The sequence below is a fragment of the Stegodyphus dumicola genome, chromosome 1 (genome assembly GCF_044657685.1).
Source record: "Stegodyphus dumicola isolate Sdum_Otavi_A_Nest chromosome 1, ASM4465768v1".
NCBI classification, from domain to species: domain Eukaryota; kingdom Metazoa; phylum Arthropoda; class Arachnida; order Araneae; family Eresidae; genus Stegodyphus; species Stegodyphus dumicola.
The window spans coordinates 233448921-233467416 of NC_140768.1; the positions used below are offsets into that span (position 1 = coordinate 233448921).

Sequence of the window (18496 nt, forward strand, 5' to 3'; positions counted from 1 at the left end):
TTATTCAATGAATACAATTTTGATAATAAAGTATTAGATCTAGCAAAGATCATAACTGTAAACTTATTTTGTTTCATAAACGGAAAATACGCAAAATTAATCGTTAAGATTTATTATGTATCACATGCAAGGTTAAATAAAATGAAAATATAAAATACCTAATGCAGGGCTGGCACAAAAGTACTTCCTCATGATTGGGTAAAAATATGGTATCCTCCATAGCAAAAAGACACACAAATTAATGCCAATAATAGCACATGCTATTTTCTGGCCTTCAGTTTGACTATTCCACCAGGAATTCAACTGAAATGAAAATTAAAACGAAAGTTAAAAAAAAATATAGCATTGAAAATATTTCAAAGCAATATAAAAACTAAATATGTGTTTAACCTCTGAGCATTATGGATTTGGTCATGAAATTTCAAAATTTCCCAAAATATAATGAATAAGCAGCACTTTCTTGATTAAAATTTCAAAATTACTCTTTTACTTTGTACATGGACTCCTTTTCTTCTAACATACATCAAACCAGAAATTGGATTTATGAGAATGTGGCAGAAATTTTCATGCACAACAAATGAGAAATGCATCCTTTGATACAGAATTTTACATCCATAACCTTCAGAGGATTAAAGAAACCAATTTAATGTGCAGCACTAAAATATAAAATTACTCTTATAAGTATAAATTATATATTTTCTCCATTGTACCTAACTGATTTGAGAAAATAATTCAAGTTTTTTAAATAACATTAATACTAATAGCCTATATGGCAAAGTTCAAATTTGCACCAGAAGAATATAAGTTCTATAATGCAAGAAAACAACTCAAAGCAGCATGAGCCAGTTCTTTCTAATGAGCAAGTAAACCCTTAATAATTAGGAAATGGTCATTTTATAGGCATTTTACATTTTAAAAAAATCCGATGTGTACACCACGTGACTTCCTTGTACAGAATATTAAATTATACGCATTTTTTCTTGCATTTTATTTAAACTTATTAGATTGAATTAAACCTACTTCGCCAACAGCGCATAAACCACAATAGAATAAATGCATTCTTTAAAATTCACTTTGTTTACCATAGCGACACTCTGGCGCTAGGTTGACTTAACAGTATTATATTTCGTTCATATTATAACTCAGAATGCACAAAATGTATATCATTTAAAGAATTATCTCATTTTTGCCACATGTTCTATTCAAATACAACAATAAAGCTAGAACTATGTATAAAGGAAATTAAGAAAACAAAACAAAAAAGAAACAGTTTTCCTCAGACGATTGAGTATTTCTCATTCAATTAATTCAGTTTTCACTTCGCGACAAGGCAAAAATACATAAAAAGTCAAAATATCTGTATTAAAAATTACGAAGTAAATCTTAAACGCTTATTTCCTCGGAAAAATTCCAGAAATTATTAAGCATAATTTAAATAATAAATGAAGGCGTTATCTTTGTTGTTGCGAAGCTAAGTTTCTCTAGACTGGCAACAAATCCGCTACTCAGCTGTTTCAAATGTAAACAAGAGCAATGGCCGCCATCAAATTAGGCTTAGAGGCACTTAAACAATTTTAAAATTATTGATAATTCTAAAAATATTGCATACAGATTTACTAAAGGCATAAAACCCTTAACCAAAAGATAAAAACAACATAATTCAATCCTTTTTAAAGCAAAATATGTACAATTTACAAACACATAAGAGTAAAGAAACTGAGATCACTGAGCCGGGTAACAGAGTGGATATATTTATAAATATATTTATATACGTTTGGCGCGGCCAATTGAAACCAAAATACGAGGTGCACATCTACATGTTATAGTAGTCTTATATACAAAATTTCAACGTTCTGAGGCTACTCATTTTTTAGTTATGCGAGATACATACGTACGTAGGTTCGTACGCACAACGTACATACGTTTGTGCAGACGCCACAAAAAATTCTCTTCAGAATTCATTTTAAAGCAGTTTTTTAGTTTTTTTTTTTTTTTTTGGAGGAAAACAGTCTTTTATTCTGTCCTTACGTACAGATATCACGCAAAAACATCGTGAAATTGCATTCGAAAGCGGTCAAAGTGGATATTTTCATTGAAATATGCTGACTGAAGCTTTTCGTGATTACAATACTTCCTTTTTACTTCGTACAAGGAAGTAAAAAATGTTAAACAATTTTAATACACATTTCTACTTTATACATCAAAAAACTTTTAATGTATAAAATAATTTTTAGCTAACATCCAAAATTATTAACTGCCTTCAAGTAATTCTACAAACCTTGATAATGAGCATGACAGCATCTTTACATTAAGACCGTCAGCAATTGAGAGATGACTTTGTAAAAGCTTTTACATTAAAAATACACGAATTACAAATACACTTTACATTAAAAAATTTAAGTGTATGAAATATAATACTTTTTTGCTAACATCTGAATATTTTATAATATATTTATGCATTCCAACAATCATAAGCTGGCTTCAAATAATTCTTTTAGCCCTCAAACTTTTGCACCAAAGCAAATGGCAGCTTTTAGAATCAAAAAGTGCTAAATGTAGGCTGGTACTTGGAAATAATGAAATACCCCCATTTAAAGCATATCTATTTGAAGTGATTTTATTAATGATAACATCTATTAAATAAAGTATTGAAGCAGACTGAATATAGAGCCACATGCTCAGATTATTGCATCACAATAACAGGGATAAGTTACTTAAACTAACAGCGGGGGGACATTCAATCTGCTTGCTTATTCCTATTTTGCTTTTCAATAGCCATCATTTTTAAGCAAATTTATCTTTGATTAATAAAGAATTAAAATTATATTTTATACATCATCCTTTAACATTTTGACTTTTTTGACACTAAATTAAAGCTGAAATGCAGTATCCCTCGGTTCTTTAAAAATCGAAGTAGGAGTGAAACCATTCAAGAGTTCTAGAAATATTTTAATATAAAATATGATTTGCAGCGCTTTGCCAGATCATAAGAAGATGTATCTACAGATATTTTTTTAAATGCTCGACATAATTTTTAGCTAACTACCAAGTTTCATGATGACATCACAAGCACAAATTTCGACAAGAAAAGTGAAATTTTCCGATTAATGGATTATGAGAAGAAATGCTAAATGAAGATGATCTAACTAATTTTGTATACTGAAATGACAATGCCTCAATCATGAATCAATTAACAAAATAGCAAATAATCTGTAAAAAATTTTGAATTCACTTTACTAACACTTTTTTTTTTTTTTTTTTTTTTTTTTTTTTTAAGATTTACTATTAAGCATCATTTTCTTTGTACTTATGCCATATACAATTCAATATCAAAATTACAAAAATTTTACAGCATTGCAGTATACGCTTAGAACTTGCAATGCAGCATTATGTGTTGGCAGACATTTTTCAGTTTAATTATTAAATACCCCATTATTGATGCTTACACCATATAACATTTGATTCAGCAGCAAAATCACAAAATATTTAAAAACAGCATATCTTTAGAATTTCTGATATACAGTCTTGCATGCTGGAGATAAAAATGCTTTTTTTTTTTTTTTTTTTTTTTTTTTACAGTGTTGCCACTGCTCAGTTTGAAATCATTAAGTTTGCTACTAAACAATTCTTTAAAGTTTTACAAAATATGAAATAGATAAATTTAAAATTCAAAATTTAGGCTTCCAGGTTTCTACGTACAGATGGAGAACTACATTATTCAAAATTTGATGGCCCTAGGAATCTTTTTTCACAATGCAAGAAACATGCACACATTCATGCAGATTCTTTATTATAAAATTTCTTTAAATATAATACAGGGTGATAATATTTGGTGGCCCAACAATTTGAAAAGTGATATGCCATTTACAGTAATTCAATGCAAAATGCCATTTTGAGACTAATATGCCATTTGGGACTAACATCTCTGCTTGGTCTAACATACGAAATCAAGTGAAAATAATGTAATAAAAAGATAATTTAAATATTCCCTTCAAATATACTTTTTTTGATAAAACTGTATTAACATATAACTTTATTATGCTACAATAACACTTTTAAGACATAAAATTATCAAACATATCATTTTATGGACAAAAATACAAAATATTCCTTAAAAACTACACTAAAAAAACTTTTCAATTGCAATTTATGTTTTCCTTCACCAAAAATGATTTAAACATGGCATTTCATAACTGAAGAAAAAAAAAAATTATTCATTTCTTTAAATTATAAATATTTCATTTATTAATCAGAATTCCATAAAAGAGAATTATTTAACTTTTGAATACAAATCTTTTACTAATGTTCTATTATAAATTGATTCGATATTGAGAAAACAGCAAACTAAAAATATTCTTTTACAAACACTGTTTTTACATATAATAAATACCCTATTTTGGGCCTTAATTATAATAAACAAAATTTCTTACGTAAAAATTCATATACAACACATTTTTTAAAGGAACTGTATCTTATAAGCCTTTCACAAATTCAAAGGAGATCAGTAATTCTTTTCTTAATGTATAAATTTATGCTCGGAAAAATGTATGTGCTGTCTATATTTATCACCCAGGTAGGTAGGACATTTTTTAAGCATGGTCTGAATTATAAAGTACAAAAATATATTAATCAGTGTAGCTTTAAAATACCTTTCTTCTTATTTTAAATCGCGTATATTTTGGAGCATAAGGATCAAACTGGGAAGAAAGCTCACGAGAATTCATAAAACGTAGAGCAAACTTTCGCATTTCCTCATACTGCCAAATAGATGCACTTACAAAGCAACATCCACTAAACTAGAGAAAGAAAAAGCACAGTTAATGCAAAAAAATTTTTTAACTGAAAATACAAATGAACAGTTTTTTTAAATTTAAGTGACATTACTCACACATTTCTAATGAAAAATTTTATCTCAAAATTGTTTAAGAAAAATAATGTTAATAACTCCAAATGTACGTATACGGTACATTTTTTTAAATTTGACATTGGGAAAACAATATATACAATTATAACTAAAGAATAATCAATTAAAGTGGCCAAATTCCCTATAAGAATATGGAATTCTAATATACACTGGTGTGCAAAAATTAAATACGAGACGGTTTTTTCAATATAACTTTGTACAAAAGCTTTCCAAATCAACACATTTAATACCGTAAGATCCCCAATACGTAAAGACATGAGTAATGTAAGCAACACTTACTAAAAGAGAAATCAGAGGGATAAAAAGAAGCTTTATTGAAAAAGTAGCATGGAGCGCAATGCAACTGAAGGCCGAAACATCCCTGTGATGGGTGTCCAGCAAGAAACATCCGGTCTTTAATAGGGGATATGATCTCCCCGGACTGCTAGGCAGGTTTCACAGCATCTGCCCATGCTGAGAATGAGGGTGTCAATGAGTTGTTGAGGCATTGCTGCCTATTCGTTTTGCAGCGCCAATCGAAGCTCCGGAATCGTTACTGGTGGTAAGGTACGAGCTGCCAAGCGTCTGCCTAGAAAATCCCATACATGCTCGATGGGATTGAGATCCGGAGATCGTGCCGGCCAATCCATACGTTCAATATCCTCACTCTCTAAGAGCTGTTCGGCAGCTACTGTGCGATGACATGGTGCATTGTCGTCCATGAAAAGGAACTGCAGACCCATAGCGCCTCTAAAAAGACGCACATATGGAAGAAGAATCTCGTTACATTAACGGGTCCCGTTGACTGAACCTGCATCGAAGATGTGAAGGTCTGTACGACTACCAAGCATGATGCCTCCCCAAACGAGAACACCGCCACCTCCATACCTGTCCCTTTCAATGATGTTCGAGGGATGATTGCGGCTTCCCCGCTCTCTCCAGATGAGTATGCGATGAGAATCGCTACTCAGACTGAATCTGCTCTCATCTGTAAACTCATCCCCATTCATCCCCACTCATCCCCATTCATACTCATCCCCATTCATTGTCTCTCTAATTCCGGTGTTCCCGGCACCACAGAGAACGCCTTCTCCGATGGGCAGGCGTTAGAGGTACACACCGTACAGGACGTCGTGCAAACAGACCACAACCGTGCTGTCTTCTGGCCACGTGCAGTCTTCTGTGCCAAATGCGATATCGGTTGTCCAGTCGCCTGTGTCATGTGTCTAGCGATTTCTCCTGCTGTCTGCCGCCTGTTTCTTCTGGCCTGTAAGGCAATATACCGGTCATCTGCGGGTGTGGTTCCTCGTGGACGACCACTACTAAACCCCCGGATAGCTGTTCCTGTAGTTTGAAATTGTCTCCAAAGTCGTGAAACAATGCTGTGAGCAATTCCGAACTTTGCAGCCACACTTGTCACACTGCGGCCTTCCTACGACTTCCCAATGATTCGACCTCGGGTAAAAGCATCCAGATGTCATCTAACAGATTGATTATTCGCCATTTCTCACTGAGGCAGCAACTCGGTGTGATTTTAACTGCTATACGGCATGCAATCTCTTTGCCAGAAATACTGATCTTACACCGACAACATGCCTTATACTACTCAGACACTCTCCCATTACGTCTACCTGCATATCTGTGCATGTGCTACCGTACATCACCTTACTTAATCTCCTGATTGATCTTTCTGTCCGCTCTGCCTCTTCGTTCAGCTGATATGCTAATTTTTCGACTTCGTCCTTAATTTTTGCACACCAGTGTAAATATGGATGATACACATATTTCATATTTATATGATTATGAAGATATCATTTATATTCATGTAAAATGTGAGATGTGCATTAGCACTATGACCTGCAATACATTTTGTTTAACAAATTTTTAGAAATTTGTTCTGGAATAACAAACTTTTATTTTTTTCATAACAGTAGCTATATTTATGTCAAACTGCTTTTGTGAATGTTTCTTCAAGACAGATTATCTATGATATCAGATGTAAGATTGCACACATATGGCAGACAGATAAAACTACTGAATATAGATAGTTCACCCTGACTTCCGACTCCTGAGTTCCTTGGTCAAACTCATACATAGGTGCTTAATGGCTTTACCCATGTATACTACTAATACAATCTAGTTTCTATCAAAAGTCCCTTTTCAAATTATTAAATTGTAAGATTATTTAACTTAGTTTTAGTATACGATGGCTAGCTATAAACTTTTCTGAGGGCTCCTGGGATCACTTTCATAGGCAGATAATTTTTATGTGTCACTAACCAAATTAACACATATAAGAAATTAAAAATGTCAATTCTGAATACATTTTAAACAACTGCCTTTAAAATTTTATGTAAATTAAAACAACTGCCTTTAAAATTTAACACAAATTAACAAGAATATTATAAGTACTCATACGAAGCAGCAAGTTCACCTACATAAATGTTTCCTTGATAGCTCATCAACAGGCTCTGGGATTGCAAATTAGTTTGTTGGTTTCCTTGCAATGACATTGCTATTTTCATGGTAATGGAAAAAAAGCATTCACATGTCCAAATGCTAATAAGATTCATAACTCTTTTCTTCTGTACTTTATGAAATTTCACATTGGAATTGTTACCATGCATAAACGTAATATTTTGCTCTTGAGTTAAATCTAGGACATGGGAATGCTCAGAGAAATTAAAGGAAATACAAAAGCTTGATATGAGTTTCATTTTATTAAATAAGTATTTAATTTTACATATAACTATTTAATTTCTATTTTATTCCTTTCGAAACATCTTAGTTAATTAAAACATCTTCATTAATCAAAATGACTCATTAGCAGAACCAAAAGTATTAAGATTTCAAATCAAAAGTTTTTTAAATGCACATTGGATATAAATAAACAATAAACTAATGTCATTTAATGATACTTTCTCCTAATGCATAAGGAATGAAAAATGGAAAAATACACTAATTGGCTAAAATCTGCACATTTCATTACATCTCCCATTTAAGTATTTAGCACCATATAAAGGAATATAAAAAACTATTGTGAAAAATTTTAGAATGACTGTCTAATTTATACCATAACTGTGATTTTAATAGGTATGACTTATTTTTTAACTTAGGTGCAGAAAACAAATACCGATTCTTTTTAATTGAAATTCTTTTTAATACTATAGTGAGGTATTACTGTTTTCAACTGCTAACAAAAAATGATGTCTGTTACAAATAAAAGATCATAAGGACATAGCATACTCTTGGCAGTTGATGATATAAAATGCCTTTTATTTTTTTTCAAAGCGCAAAGAATTTATCAGAATACGAAAATAATATGTTTAATCAATTAAGTCATCTTAAGAGCACTTTTTAATTAAATTTTGCCATAAATGTTACTTTATTTATAAGGATGACAAATAAAATGCAGAATGCAAAACTTTCAAACTCACTATTATACCTGAACTCTATTGTCTGCATCAATAATAAAATCAGACAATGATGATGTAGTTTCCTAATAACATTTAAAAATTTTAGAAAAACAAAAATGGTGAAATTTGCATAATTGAAATGTTTTTTGAATTAAGTTTTAATTTTATTTAATAATGAAGATTTAGTTGCTTGAGTTTCCAACAGTTATTATTTTTATTTAAAGGAAAGAAAATAAAAAATATTTTCATATACTATTTCATATTTCCACATCCTTTACATTTTTTTAAACTTTATTACCTGAAATTTTCAAATTGAAAATTATTTCTTCCTCATCCTTTTATTCTCCTGTGAAATTTAAATATTTTCCTTTATTAATTACTATCAGTATATTTTATTAATTCCTACATAATACATACTATAAATTTAACAATTGAGATATTGGAAATAACAGCAGTTTTGCTTATGCATTAACTAAATTTCAAGGTTTTTATAAAAGATGAAAAAAAAAGATCAACAGTTTTCAAAAGAATAAAATGTCTGATAATTTTTAATATTTATGTTTATTATCATCCCCTGAAAAAAAGGCAAAAGTGCCAAGATTGAGCCTATATAGTGGTCATGACAGTTGTTCACTTCTATGTAATTTTGGTACTTTCTGATTATCCACACACCTTGCACCTTGAAAAGTATTCATGAGGCAATACATTATATCACCAAAACAGGAAACTTAGAATGCTACCAAAATATATTTATATGGCAACCCAGGTATGTGCAGCGGATGAGCATCAGTTTCCTCCTTCATAGTTGACAGTTGTTAATGTTTGTTTTTGCTGCAGTGAGTGCATTTCTTTTTTTATAAGACTGGACTTACGGACTGCAAAGTTTGCCAGCAGATGAAGTAGAAACATTGCATTTTTTCAGAAGAATTGTGTTTTGCCTAAGCGTAGAAAATTAAAAAATTTGCATTCCATGAAGTTGCCTTTGTAAACAGTTGAAATTTATGGAAAAAATTGTGCACCAATGTTAAATTTGTGCAATTCTCTAACGTCTTTAAGCACTAACAGATCACTGAGTACACAGGGAAACAACAGCATGTACAATGTAAACTGTGCAATTCCCTGATGTTTTTTTTTTTTAAAGGAAAAAAATCATTATGTACATGGGAAGAATGACAGTTTGTGCAGTGTTGTGCATGATAACAATTTGTGTGCCAATCAGTGCATATGCTGTGTTTCTGCATTTCTCTGATGTTTTTCAAAGCTAAAACAGATTGCTGTGTATGGAAAAAACAGTATAAAAAAAAGTAAGTTTTATTATGGATGTTTTTTGCATTTTAAATTTTGATTAATTGGCTACTATTTTAGATGATTCTTAATGCACTGACATTTTTACAAATGCCTATTGTCTTCATTTCATAGCTTGGCAAAAAAATTAGTGGGAAACAACTGGCAACTTTTTGGGAGGGGGATGCAGATAATTAAAAAGTATTAAAATTTTCTTGTTTAACCTGTGAACAATAAAAATATGAGATTTTGCATTGCAGTAGTGGAGTATCAAATATTGGTTAATGTAAATATGCATAGTTTTCGGCACAAAATAGCACACACCAAGTTGAATTTTCAAGCCTCGGTTACTAGAAATGATGAAAAGATTGTAGATAATCAGCAAACCAATGGCAAGCAGGCAGCCTTCCGAATGGCAGTCCAGAGACAAAACGGCAATCACAAGTAATCAGTGGCATTCAGTGAATGCATCAAACAAAATATAAAATACCTACCAAAATACAAAATGTCTACCTGAGTAATAAGCTTCCTTGTATCAAATTCGTTATACTGTAAAAAGCCCGAGATCTGGTCTCGTTGGGAATTTGGAGATTCCGGATTTGGGATTTTTCTGGATATTAGATCATCAGTTTAAATCTAGTAAAATGGCATGTAGAAATTATAAAATTGTGAGTTATGAAATAATGAAGCATTTATGATCAAAAGAGAGCAAAATTTATAAAAAAGTTTAATATTTATTTGTTTATTTTATTAAACATTACTTTCAATGTAAATTGTTTAAGTTGGTTCTTTTTTTGTGTGTATCCTAATACCTTCTCCTTAATTCCATAGACAGATATAATTTCTTGTTCAGTTACAAAGTTCCACTGTTCAAGTTCCGTAGGTGCTGCATTGAGAACTCCGACTAACTTGTCAATCAAAATGTTTCCATTTTCAATAACCTCTCTGTCACTTTCTTCACTATCAGTAGCAGTACTTCCTGGACCTAGAACATACTACAGATTTTGCCGTCCCTTAACTGATGATTGAGCATTGTCATCATAATTAAAAACTTCTATTATATCACTTTCCTTTATTATCACTTCTCCATATTTCTTTACAAAATTCATTAATTAGAAAATTTCACCTTTGGTTTGTGATATCCGAAAACCTTCTTATTCGCAGCTATAGTTTTCATCATCCTCACCATGAAATATGGTAGCTGGCCATAAATTATGCCAAGCATTTTTTAAAGCGTCCTCCCACGATCTTGCTATGTTCCACACAGCAGATTTCATGCTAAAATACAGGGCTAGCATAAATGATTCATTCATTTTGAAAAGGATATATTTTCAAAAGGATTATGTATACACACAAATGAAATATATACGAAAAGAGCCACAAACTCACTCAAGTCACTAACTGCAATCTTTGTAAAACAAGTCTTTGCAATCCTGTAGTTAAAAGATCTCCAGCTTCACTTCTGTCATTATTCCATATCCTTTCAGCAGATTTGATAACTTTTTATTCCATTAATGGTATGACGGAATCGAACTTCAAAATCTGATTGTAACAAAATACAGAACAAATTCAATGCATGTATGTACTTCATATCTTATTTAATTCCCCATAAAAGTCATTTTCAGGCACCTGCAGCAGAGAAAAATTGTCACACAGACAGTTTGAATTAATACTGGCAAACTGTCTTATACAGAAGTATCATTTATGGCATTTTCTGATTATCCAAACCCTTACAACTAGTCACTGACTAATTGGCAACTTTGTGAACAGGCAAAAAATACTTGTTTGATTATGCTTGTGGCTAACAGGTATTGTTCTGTTCATAAACAATAATAAAAAGCATTTTATAAAAAAAAAAAAATTATGAGGGAAAATCAGAAATTCATATGACTGATAATTACATTTTTACAATAGTGGATACTGATCAGTGAATTGACAATTAAACATAAAGTTTGAAAATGCATTTGAAATATTTATGAGGTAAGCACATGAGTGGGTTGGCTGTTGCTACAAGTTAGCTTAAAAAAACATAATAAATACTATACTGTATGTTGAAATCTGGCAAGTGGATAATCAGAAAGTATCCCATTTTCTTTCGATATGCATAAAAGCTTAATTATTTAAAATTGATGAGATCGCTATTATTATTAAAATTAATAGATTTATTAAAATGAAGTTTAAATATTTTTTATCAGTGAAATTAAGCAACTGAAATGTTACATTTGGGTAAAATCATTATTGGTAGTGGTCTTATTACATATTTTGCTAAATTTATACTTACTGAGACTGTGAATATAAATGGTTTTATCAAACTTTTGAATCCAACACTGGAAGACACTGTATCAGACACTGTAATAATGTTTTCATTACTTTTTAGAGACAATTTTGATCCTCTGGCATTTCTGTTAAAACTTTTTGCCGTCTGTATAAACATGTTGCTTCTAATGGATGGGAAAAAAAAATTTTAAATCTTCAAAAATAAAGTAAGATATTCTAATTCATCAAATGTTTCACCAGAAAAAATAGAATCAGTTCCCCAGAAATTATATAAATATTCACAATAAATATTATGTAAATAACAAATATCATACATCAAATATGGTAATGTTGTTAACTGGCATTTGAGAATAAACTGCTGATAATCTATTGGTAATTTTCGGCAATGAAATATACAGTGGCTCCCAAAAGTGTTTGTACACTTATGATTTTCATTGAAATAGGGCTCTATCCATTAATTAAAAGTTAACTTTCTGAATGAGATTTTAATAATAAGATCTATAATCTATTTGTAACAAAATTACATGAAAAATTTTTTAAATATAGCAAAACTTTATTTTTAAGAAATTAATAATCAAAAAATGACAAACATTTTATCTTACAAAAGTCTTTGTACACTTAAAAAAAATCTTGACATATTAGTAAATATTTTCATTTTTTGTTAAATTAATATTATTATTCTTTCACATCCACAACAGTTTTTAAACATCTGGGAATAGATTTTACTAGTTTTTTTTTTTTTTTTTTTTTTTTTTTTTTTTTTAAATTTCTGTATCAATGTTCACCAATTCTTCAATCATGGCTGTTTTGAATTTGCTTTTCATTTTGATGTCGTGTTTTCGTACTCTAACCTCCAGCTCTTTCCAAATGTGTTCTATGGGGTTTAAATCTGGCAACTGAAGTGGTGTTCTCAAAACCTGTGGACAATTATAGAGACACTACAGGCGAACATTGAGAGCCATATACTTAGGATCGTTATCATGATTAAAAAGAAAGTTGTTTCCAATACCCAAATTTTGGGCTGATAATTTTAAATTGTCTCTTAAAATATTTAAATAAAGACACTGATTCATTATGCCATCAATAAATACCAAATTACCTAGTCCTGATGCTGTCGTGCCTCCCTACACACACACATACACGAGAACACCTCCACCGCCATGCTTAACTGTTTTCCAACTAAGTTCTTAGAATGAAAGTTCCTCATTTTTTTCTTCTCCATACAGTTATTCGACCATCGGAACCAAAAATGTTAAATTTGCTTTCGTCAGCAAATAGGACATTATTCCAGTACGTTTTGGGTGTATTTATCATTGATTTTGCGAATGAAAGCCTAAGCTTTCTGTTTTTCTCACTAACAAAATATTTTTTACGGGCAGAACGCCCATGTAATCCAGCTTCTCCGAGAACTCGTCGAACAGTTTAAGGTGAAATTGAAGTAGAAAACTTTGCATTAAATTCAGCAGAAATTTTTACAGCAGTCAAACGTGGGTTTTTCACAAATTTTCTAATAATAAATTTCTCATCACGTTTAGTTACATTTCTTGGTCGACCTTTTCTTACTTTGTTTTCAATCCAATTTTCTTCTTTAAAGTGTTTTATCACATACTGCACTGTAGAACGGGATAAATTAACTACTTTAGCGAAATTTAGAATTGATTTACCACTACTATGGTGAAAAATTATCAATTTTCGAATGCTGTTTGTAATTTCTTTACGACTGCGACCCATTTTCCAATAATAAACAGAATATTATGGAGTAAACAATAAAAAATTAAAGCAAACACTTTTTTAAATGCCACTACAATGCAAAAGTTAAAAAAAGCGGCAAACAATATATTCTAGTTTTGATTTTATTCAAAAATATTTCAGCATACGAAGACTTTTGTGAGATAAAATGTTTATCATTTTTTTATTATTAATTTCTTAAAAATAAAGTTTTGCTATACTTTAAAAATATTTCATGCAATTTTGTTACGAATAGATTACAGATCTTATTATTAAAATCTCATTCAGAAAGTTTACTTTTAATTAATGGATACAGCTTTATTCAATGAAAATCATAAGTGTACGAACACTTTGGGGAGCCACTGTATTTTCAACTTTAGCAGATTCATTGAACAAACTTTTTTTTATTTCCAGCAAGCACTGCTTGATAATTACATTAAAAAGCGCATTGAACGGATAATTATATTAAAACTTATCTCTAATTCATGTAAATAAGAAGGTAAGTAATTTATCTTAAACCATAGACTACACATTGGTCTACATGGACCCCACAGGTCTACTCCAACCTGCAAGGGGTCCATGTCAATGAAAGAAAAAACTGAGGGTGCATGAGACATAAATAGGGATCCACAAAACTGGATCCGATTCAAGCAGGTTATCACCAAAATTTAGGATTCTTTAAATGACATAATGCATCTGCTACAGATTTTACCAATGTATACTCACATAATACCTACTTATATAATAGACATAAATTAACTAGTTATGTATTAATTAATCATATTTCATAAACTTGTGTATATATGCACTTATTCACTTTGTGCTCACAGTACTTCTACAAAAATTGCACATTTGATACCAGTAGCAAGTCACTGTCAGCATACATGCAGTAGCAAATGCTTGTTTAGACACGTACCAGAGCTTTGCAAAGACTTGTACTGTTTGTGCTGGCATGAACTTGTTTAATTCTTCAGTTATAAATATGAGTGAACACTGCATTTGTCTTCTCAATTTTGAAAAGAAAAAATAATCAAATATTTTCAAAAACATAAATTGGTAGTTAGGTACATACTACTTAAAGTGGATCAAAATCATCATCATTTAACTTTCAAGAAAAGTTAAGTGAATCATATATATAAATATATGCATAAAATAATCTTTTTATAGTTCCTCTGATTGTGTAGACACCGATTTATGTCTACAATTGCACACAATTTCTAAAATTTAAAGCAGTCGCATCTAAAAATAAACATAGTTCTGCAATTGTTTATATTTTTGGCAAAAGAAGCACCCCTCTTAAAAACCCAATACTACAATATTTTGCATTTATAACGAGTATAACCAAATTTCAGATCAAGCAAGTAGTTACATTTTACTTTTGAATAGATTATGGCATTTTGTGATGGGCATAAGGTAGGATTTTTAATTATTTTTTAAAAAGTTTTGTATAAAAAAAATTTGCACAGTAACTTTATCTGGTGAGTACTATAACTTGATAAAAGTGATCAAATTTAAAAAATACCCAGTATAATTAATTCAAGATTAAAATAAGATTTTAGCATCAAGAATCAGTTTTAAATTGCTTTACCTTATCATATTTAAATAACTTAATTTTTGTCCATAGATAATTGCTACTAAAGAGGGGCGAATCTAAAAAGAAATGTAGGCAGTATAGCATTGCTTATTTGAAGGATGTTTTGAGTACAGAAATACCACAGTGGATTATCAACTCAAATGGTGACACTGAATCGGATGTCATATGATAAATAGAACTTAATGAAATAAATACTAATGAAGGACTTCAGGTGCAATTTAAACAAGGATATCAGCAATTCTGGCTTCACAGACATGCCTGTAACTTATCATGCATTATGAACTAAATATCACAAGAAAGTTTTTGATAGCCTTTCCATCTTCATACCTAGTAGAAAGGGGTATCAGTGGAAAAATAAGAAAAAAAAAAAATCTGAAAACTTCCACACTTAACATTATGCCCAAAGGGGTGCGTTTTTTAGCGTTCTGTGTGTTCCGTTTATTTATTAAATATCATGTTCTTTGCACTTAAACCATAAAATTCAATTCCACAGCAATATCATACAGTAATTTTAAAATGAGCATATCTTTAGAATTTCAAATACACAGTTCCGTACGCTGGAGATAAAAATGTTTTTTTCGTACAGTGTTGCCATTGCTCATTTTGAAATCATTGAGTTTGTTAATCAAAAATTCATTAAAGGCTGCAAAATATGAAATGGATAATAAAACAACTTCCAAATTAGGGCTTCCAGATGACCATATTCGGTGGAAGATTACATTATTCAAAATTTAATGGATCGTTGTTTTATCACAATGCGAGCAACATACCTACATTTATGCAGATTCTTCATTATTTAATTTCTTTAAATATATCACAGGGTGATAATATTTGGCTGCTACAATTTGAAAAGTGAAACGCACATTTAAAGTTTTTGATGAAAAATGCCAAAACAAAATTAATAGCCCTTCTAGGCTAATGCCGTTTGGGCTAAAAATGAAAGAAACTGATTAGAAGTCACTGATCAAGGAGATTTAAGGTCAATCCTGATTAATTTGAAGCCAAATAATAAAAATTTACTATTAAAGCATCAGGCTCATCCATTCCATTAAATGCATTGATTTTTTTTCAATTATTTTATACCTGAATACTACTAGATTTGCATTTTGTGCTGTGTTGATAACAAAGGTATGTGAATCAAAGCTTTAAAAGTTTTTTCATTTTAAAATTTTCCACTCTGTAGTAGAACTTAGCAAAATGAGAAGCTCTGTGACAAAAACACATATGAAGTTGATGAAATTTTAAAAATTCAGTATTAGAAAAACATTTCAAAACCACCCAACCAGTGCAAAATTTACCAGCCAGCTGCCACTCTCAGATAAATTTTCACCCTGCTAGGTAAATTTCACATTTGTAATGTGATATTTCTATACATTTTGCTTTCAACTGAGTATTTTTACCCTCAGTTTCATTCTGTTTTGGAACATTCAAGTATAAATATTACACTGCCCAAATGGTTTTGGAATGACCCCTAGGAAGAGATCAACAAAAAAAATCAGCTAGTGGTCTACAGGACAAAAAGTTTGAGAACCTCACTCAGTCTTAAACAAAAACATTATGTATATCTTATTCCATATAGTTTTTCACTGTGTGAGAATTGGAACACATGCAAATTTTTGACAAATACCATATATAACCATGACCTTGTAACTGAAAAACTCATGAAAGAACTGCAGCAAAATGAAAAGAATTTTGCAAGAGGACTTAGATAACATTCTAGTTGAAATGGTACAAATAACAAAAGAGAAACTTCATGATAATGAAATAATTTATAGACTGTTTTAAATAAAGAGAAATTACAAAAGAAAGAAATTCATTAGAGAAATTCATTCACATTCCAATCAAAATTTATGTAATAAGTTATGTTAATAATGTGAATACAATTATTGTATAAACTTTATTTGTAAATCAGCCACAATATATTGCAATGTAAAAATTTTAGAATTATTAATAAATACTAGACAAGGGAGGAAAGATGAAGGAGAGAGAAAAGAATAAAAAATTGCATCTTTCTAGAAGAATTTACAAGAGTTTTCAAAGTTCTCACAAGACTTTCAGCAAAACAGAGTCATTAATAATATTACTACTGGCAATGCTATCAGCTGATAACGAAATACAAAAAATACCAAGTAACTTTTAAATAAAATATGGGAATACACTCATTAAAATGTATAGAGCAACACAATATACTGAGAAAAAAGAACATGAAAATAACCCTCTCAAAACATTTATTTCTGAAATGCAGAATATAGCTTCCTTAATAGTATTACATTAAAGAAAACATAAAACTAACAGGGCAGAACTTTGTGTTTGGCGTAGGCTTTGTCATATTTATGCTAAACACAAGGTTGCCACTATGCTAATTTTATGTTTTAGTCACTCTCCCCCCCCCCTTTTTTTTAATATTTATTTAGTTCTACATCAGGAAACAATATGACTGATTACTTGATTACTTTCTATTGAAAAAATCTTAAATACATCAAATTTACAGTATTTAGATGGTGTACTCATCATATTTTAGTGCATAATTCCTGGGACCATCCTAAATATCAGATCAGAATGCAGATAACAAAATGTAAATATACTATTCTGCTATAGAAAGCTATACAAATTCTGATATAATAAGCTCGTCTTATAACGAACTCTCAAACATAATGAACAAAATTTTTGGTCCCATCTGATTTCCTATAAACCTGATGTTATTTCATACAGCTGTAATGAACCTACAAATATACGAAAATCAAATATAAAGAACTTTATAGATATCTTCGACTGAAACACATTTTGTATTTTTCATAGTTTCCAGAATTTCTACAAGTTTTAACTCAAAAACTAATAAGCCTTAAAATAATTCACACATTTCTAAGAACTGAGTGTCATAAACCATTCTTCGAAACCCACGATACATGATATGTATACCTTAATGAGTAGATACTTCGGTTTTATGAAACCAGTTAAATTAATTGCTATTTCTCTTTTTTCTGCTACAATTTTATAAAGAAGGATCAAAATTTGGGACCTGTCTTCTATAGATATAGAAGCAGTCAAGAATTTTCAGAGTTTAAGGTTTTGTTATACTGACACACTCAAAATACTAAACGATTGCAGAGTTCATCAAAACAGTGTGATAAAAGGCACTGCAGCACAGCGCAACATCACTTAGCTATGTAACTGAAAGAATTTACTTGGACTTCCTAAAGAAGATCAGTTTCATTGTTATACAGTCAAAAGCCGTTAATACGGACTCGTCAGGACTTCGGCGATTCCGGATTATGGATTTTTCCGGATTATAGA

At 30.5% G+C, this 18496-nt stretch overlaps 1 protein-coding gene across 4 annotated transcripts in view; it reads right to left on the minus strand.

Moving 5' to 3' along the window:
* Positions 1-18496, minus strand: part of rho-7 (rhomboid family intramembrane serine protease rho-7) — a 79454-nt gene that overhangs the window by 47826 nt on the left and 13132 nt on the right. For 3 of the 4 annotated variants that reach the window (XR_015043803.1, XR_015043804.1, XM_035372353.2), the window contains exons 2-4: positions 11885-12044; positions 4650-4796; positions 159-303 (exon numbers count right to left, since the gene is read on the minus strand). Coding sequence is in view for 2 of the 4 variants with exons in the window: in XM_035372353.2 (XP_035228244.1) it covers positions 159-303; positions 4650-4796; positions 11885-12044 (452 nt within the window). In the remaining 2 variants the exon portion in view is untranslated. The remainder of the gene's footprint in view (positions 1-158; positions 304-4649; positions 4797-11884; positions 12045-18496) is intronic. The other variant, XM_035372355.2, reaches the window with a different exon arrangement.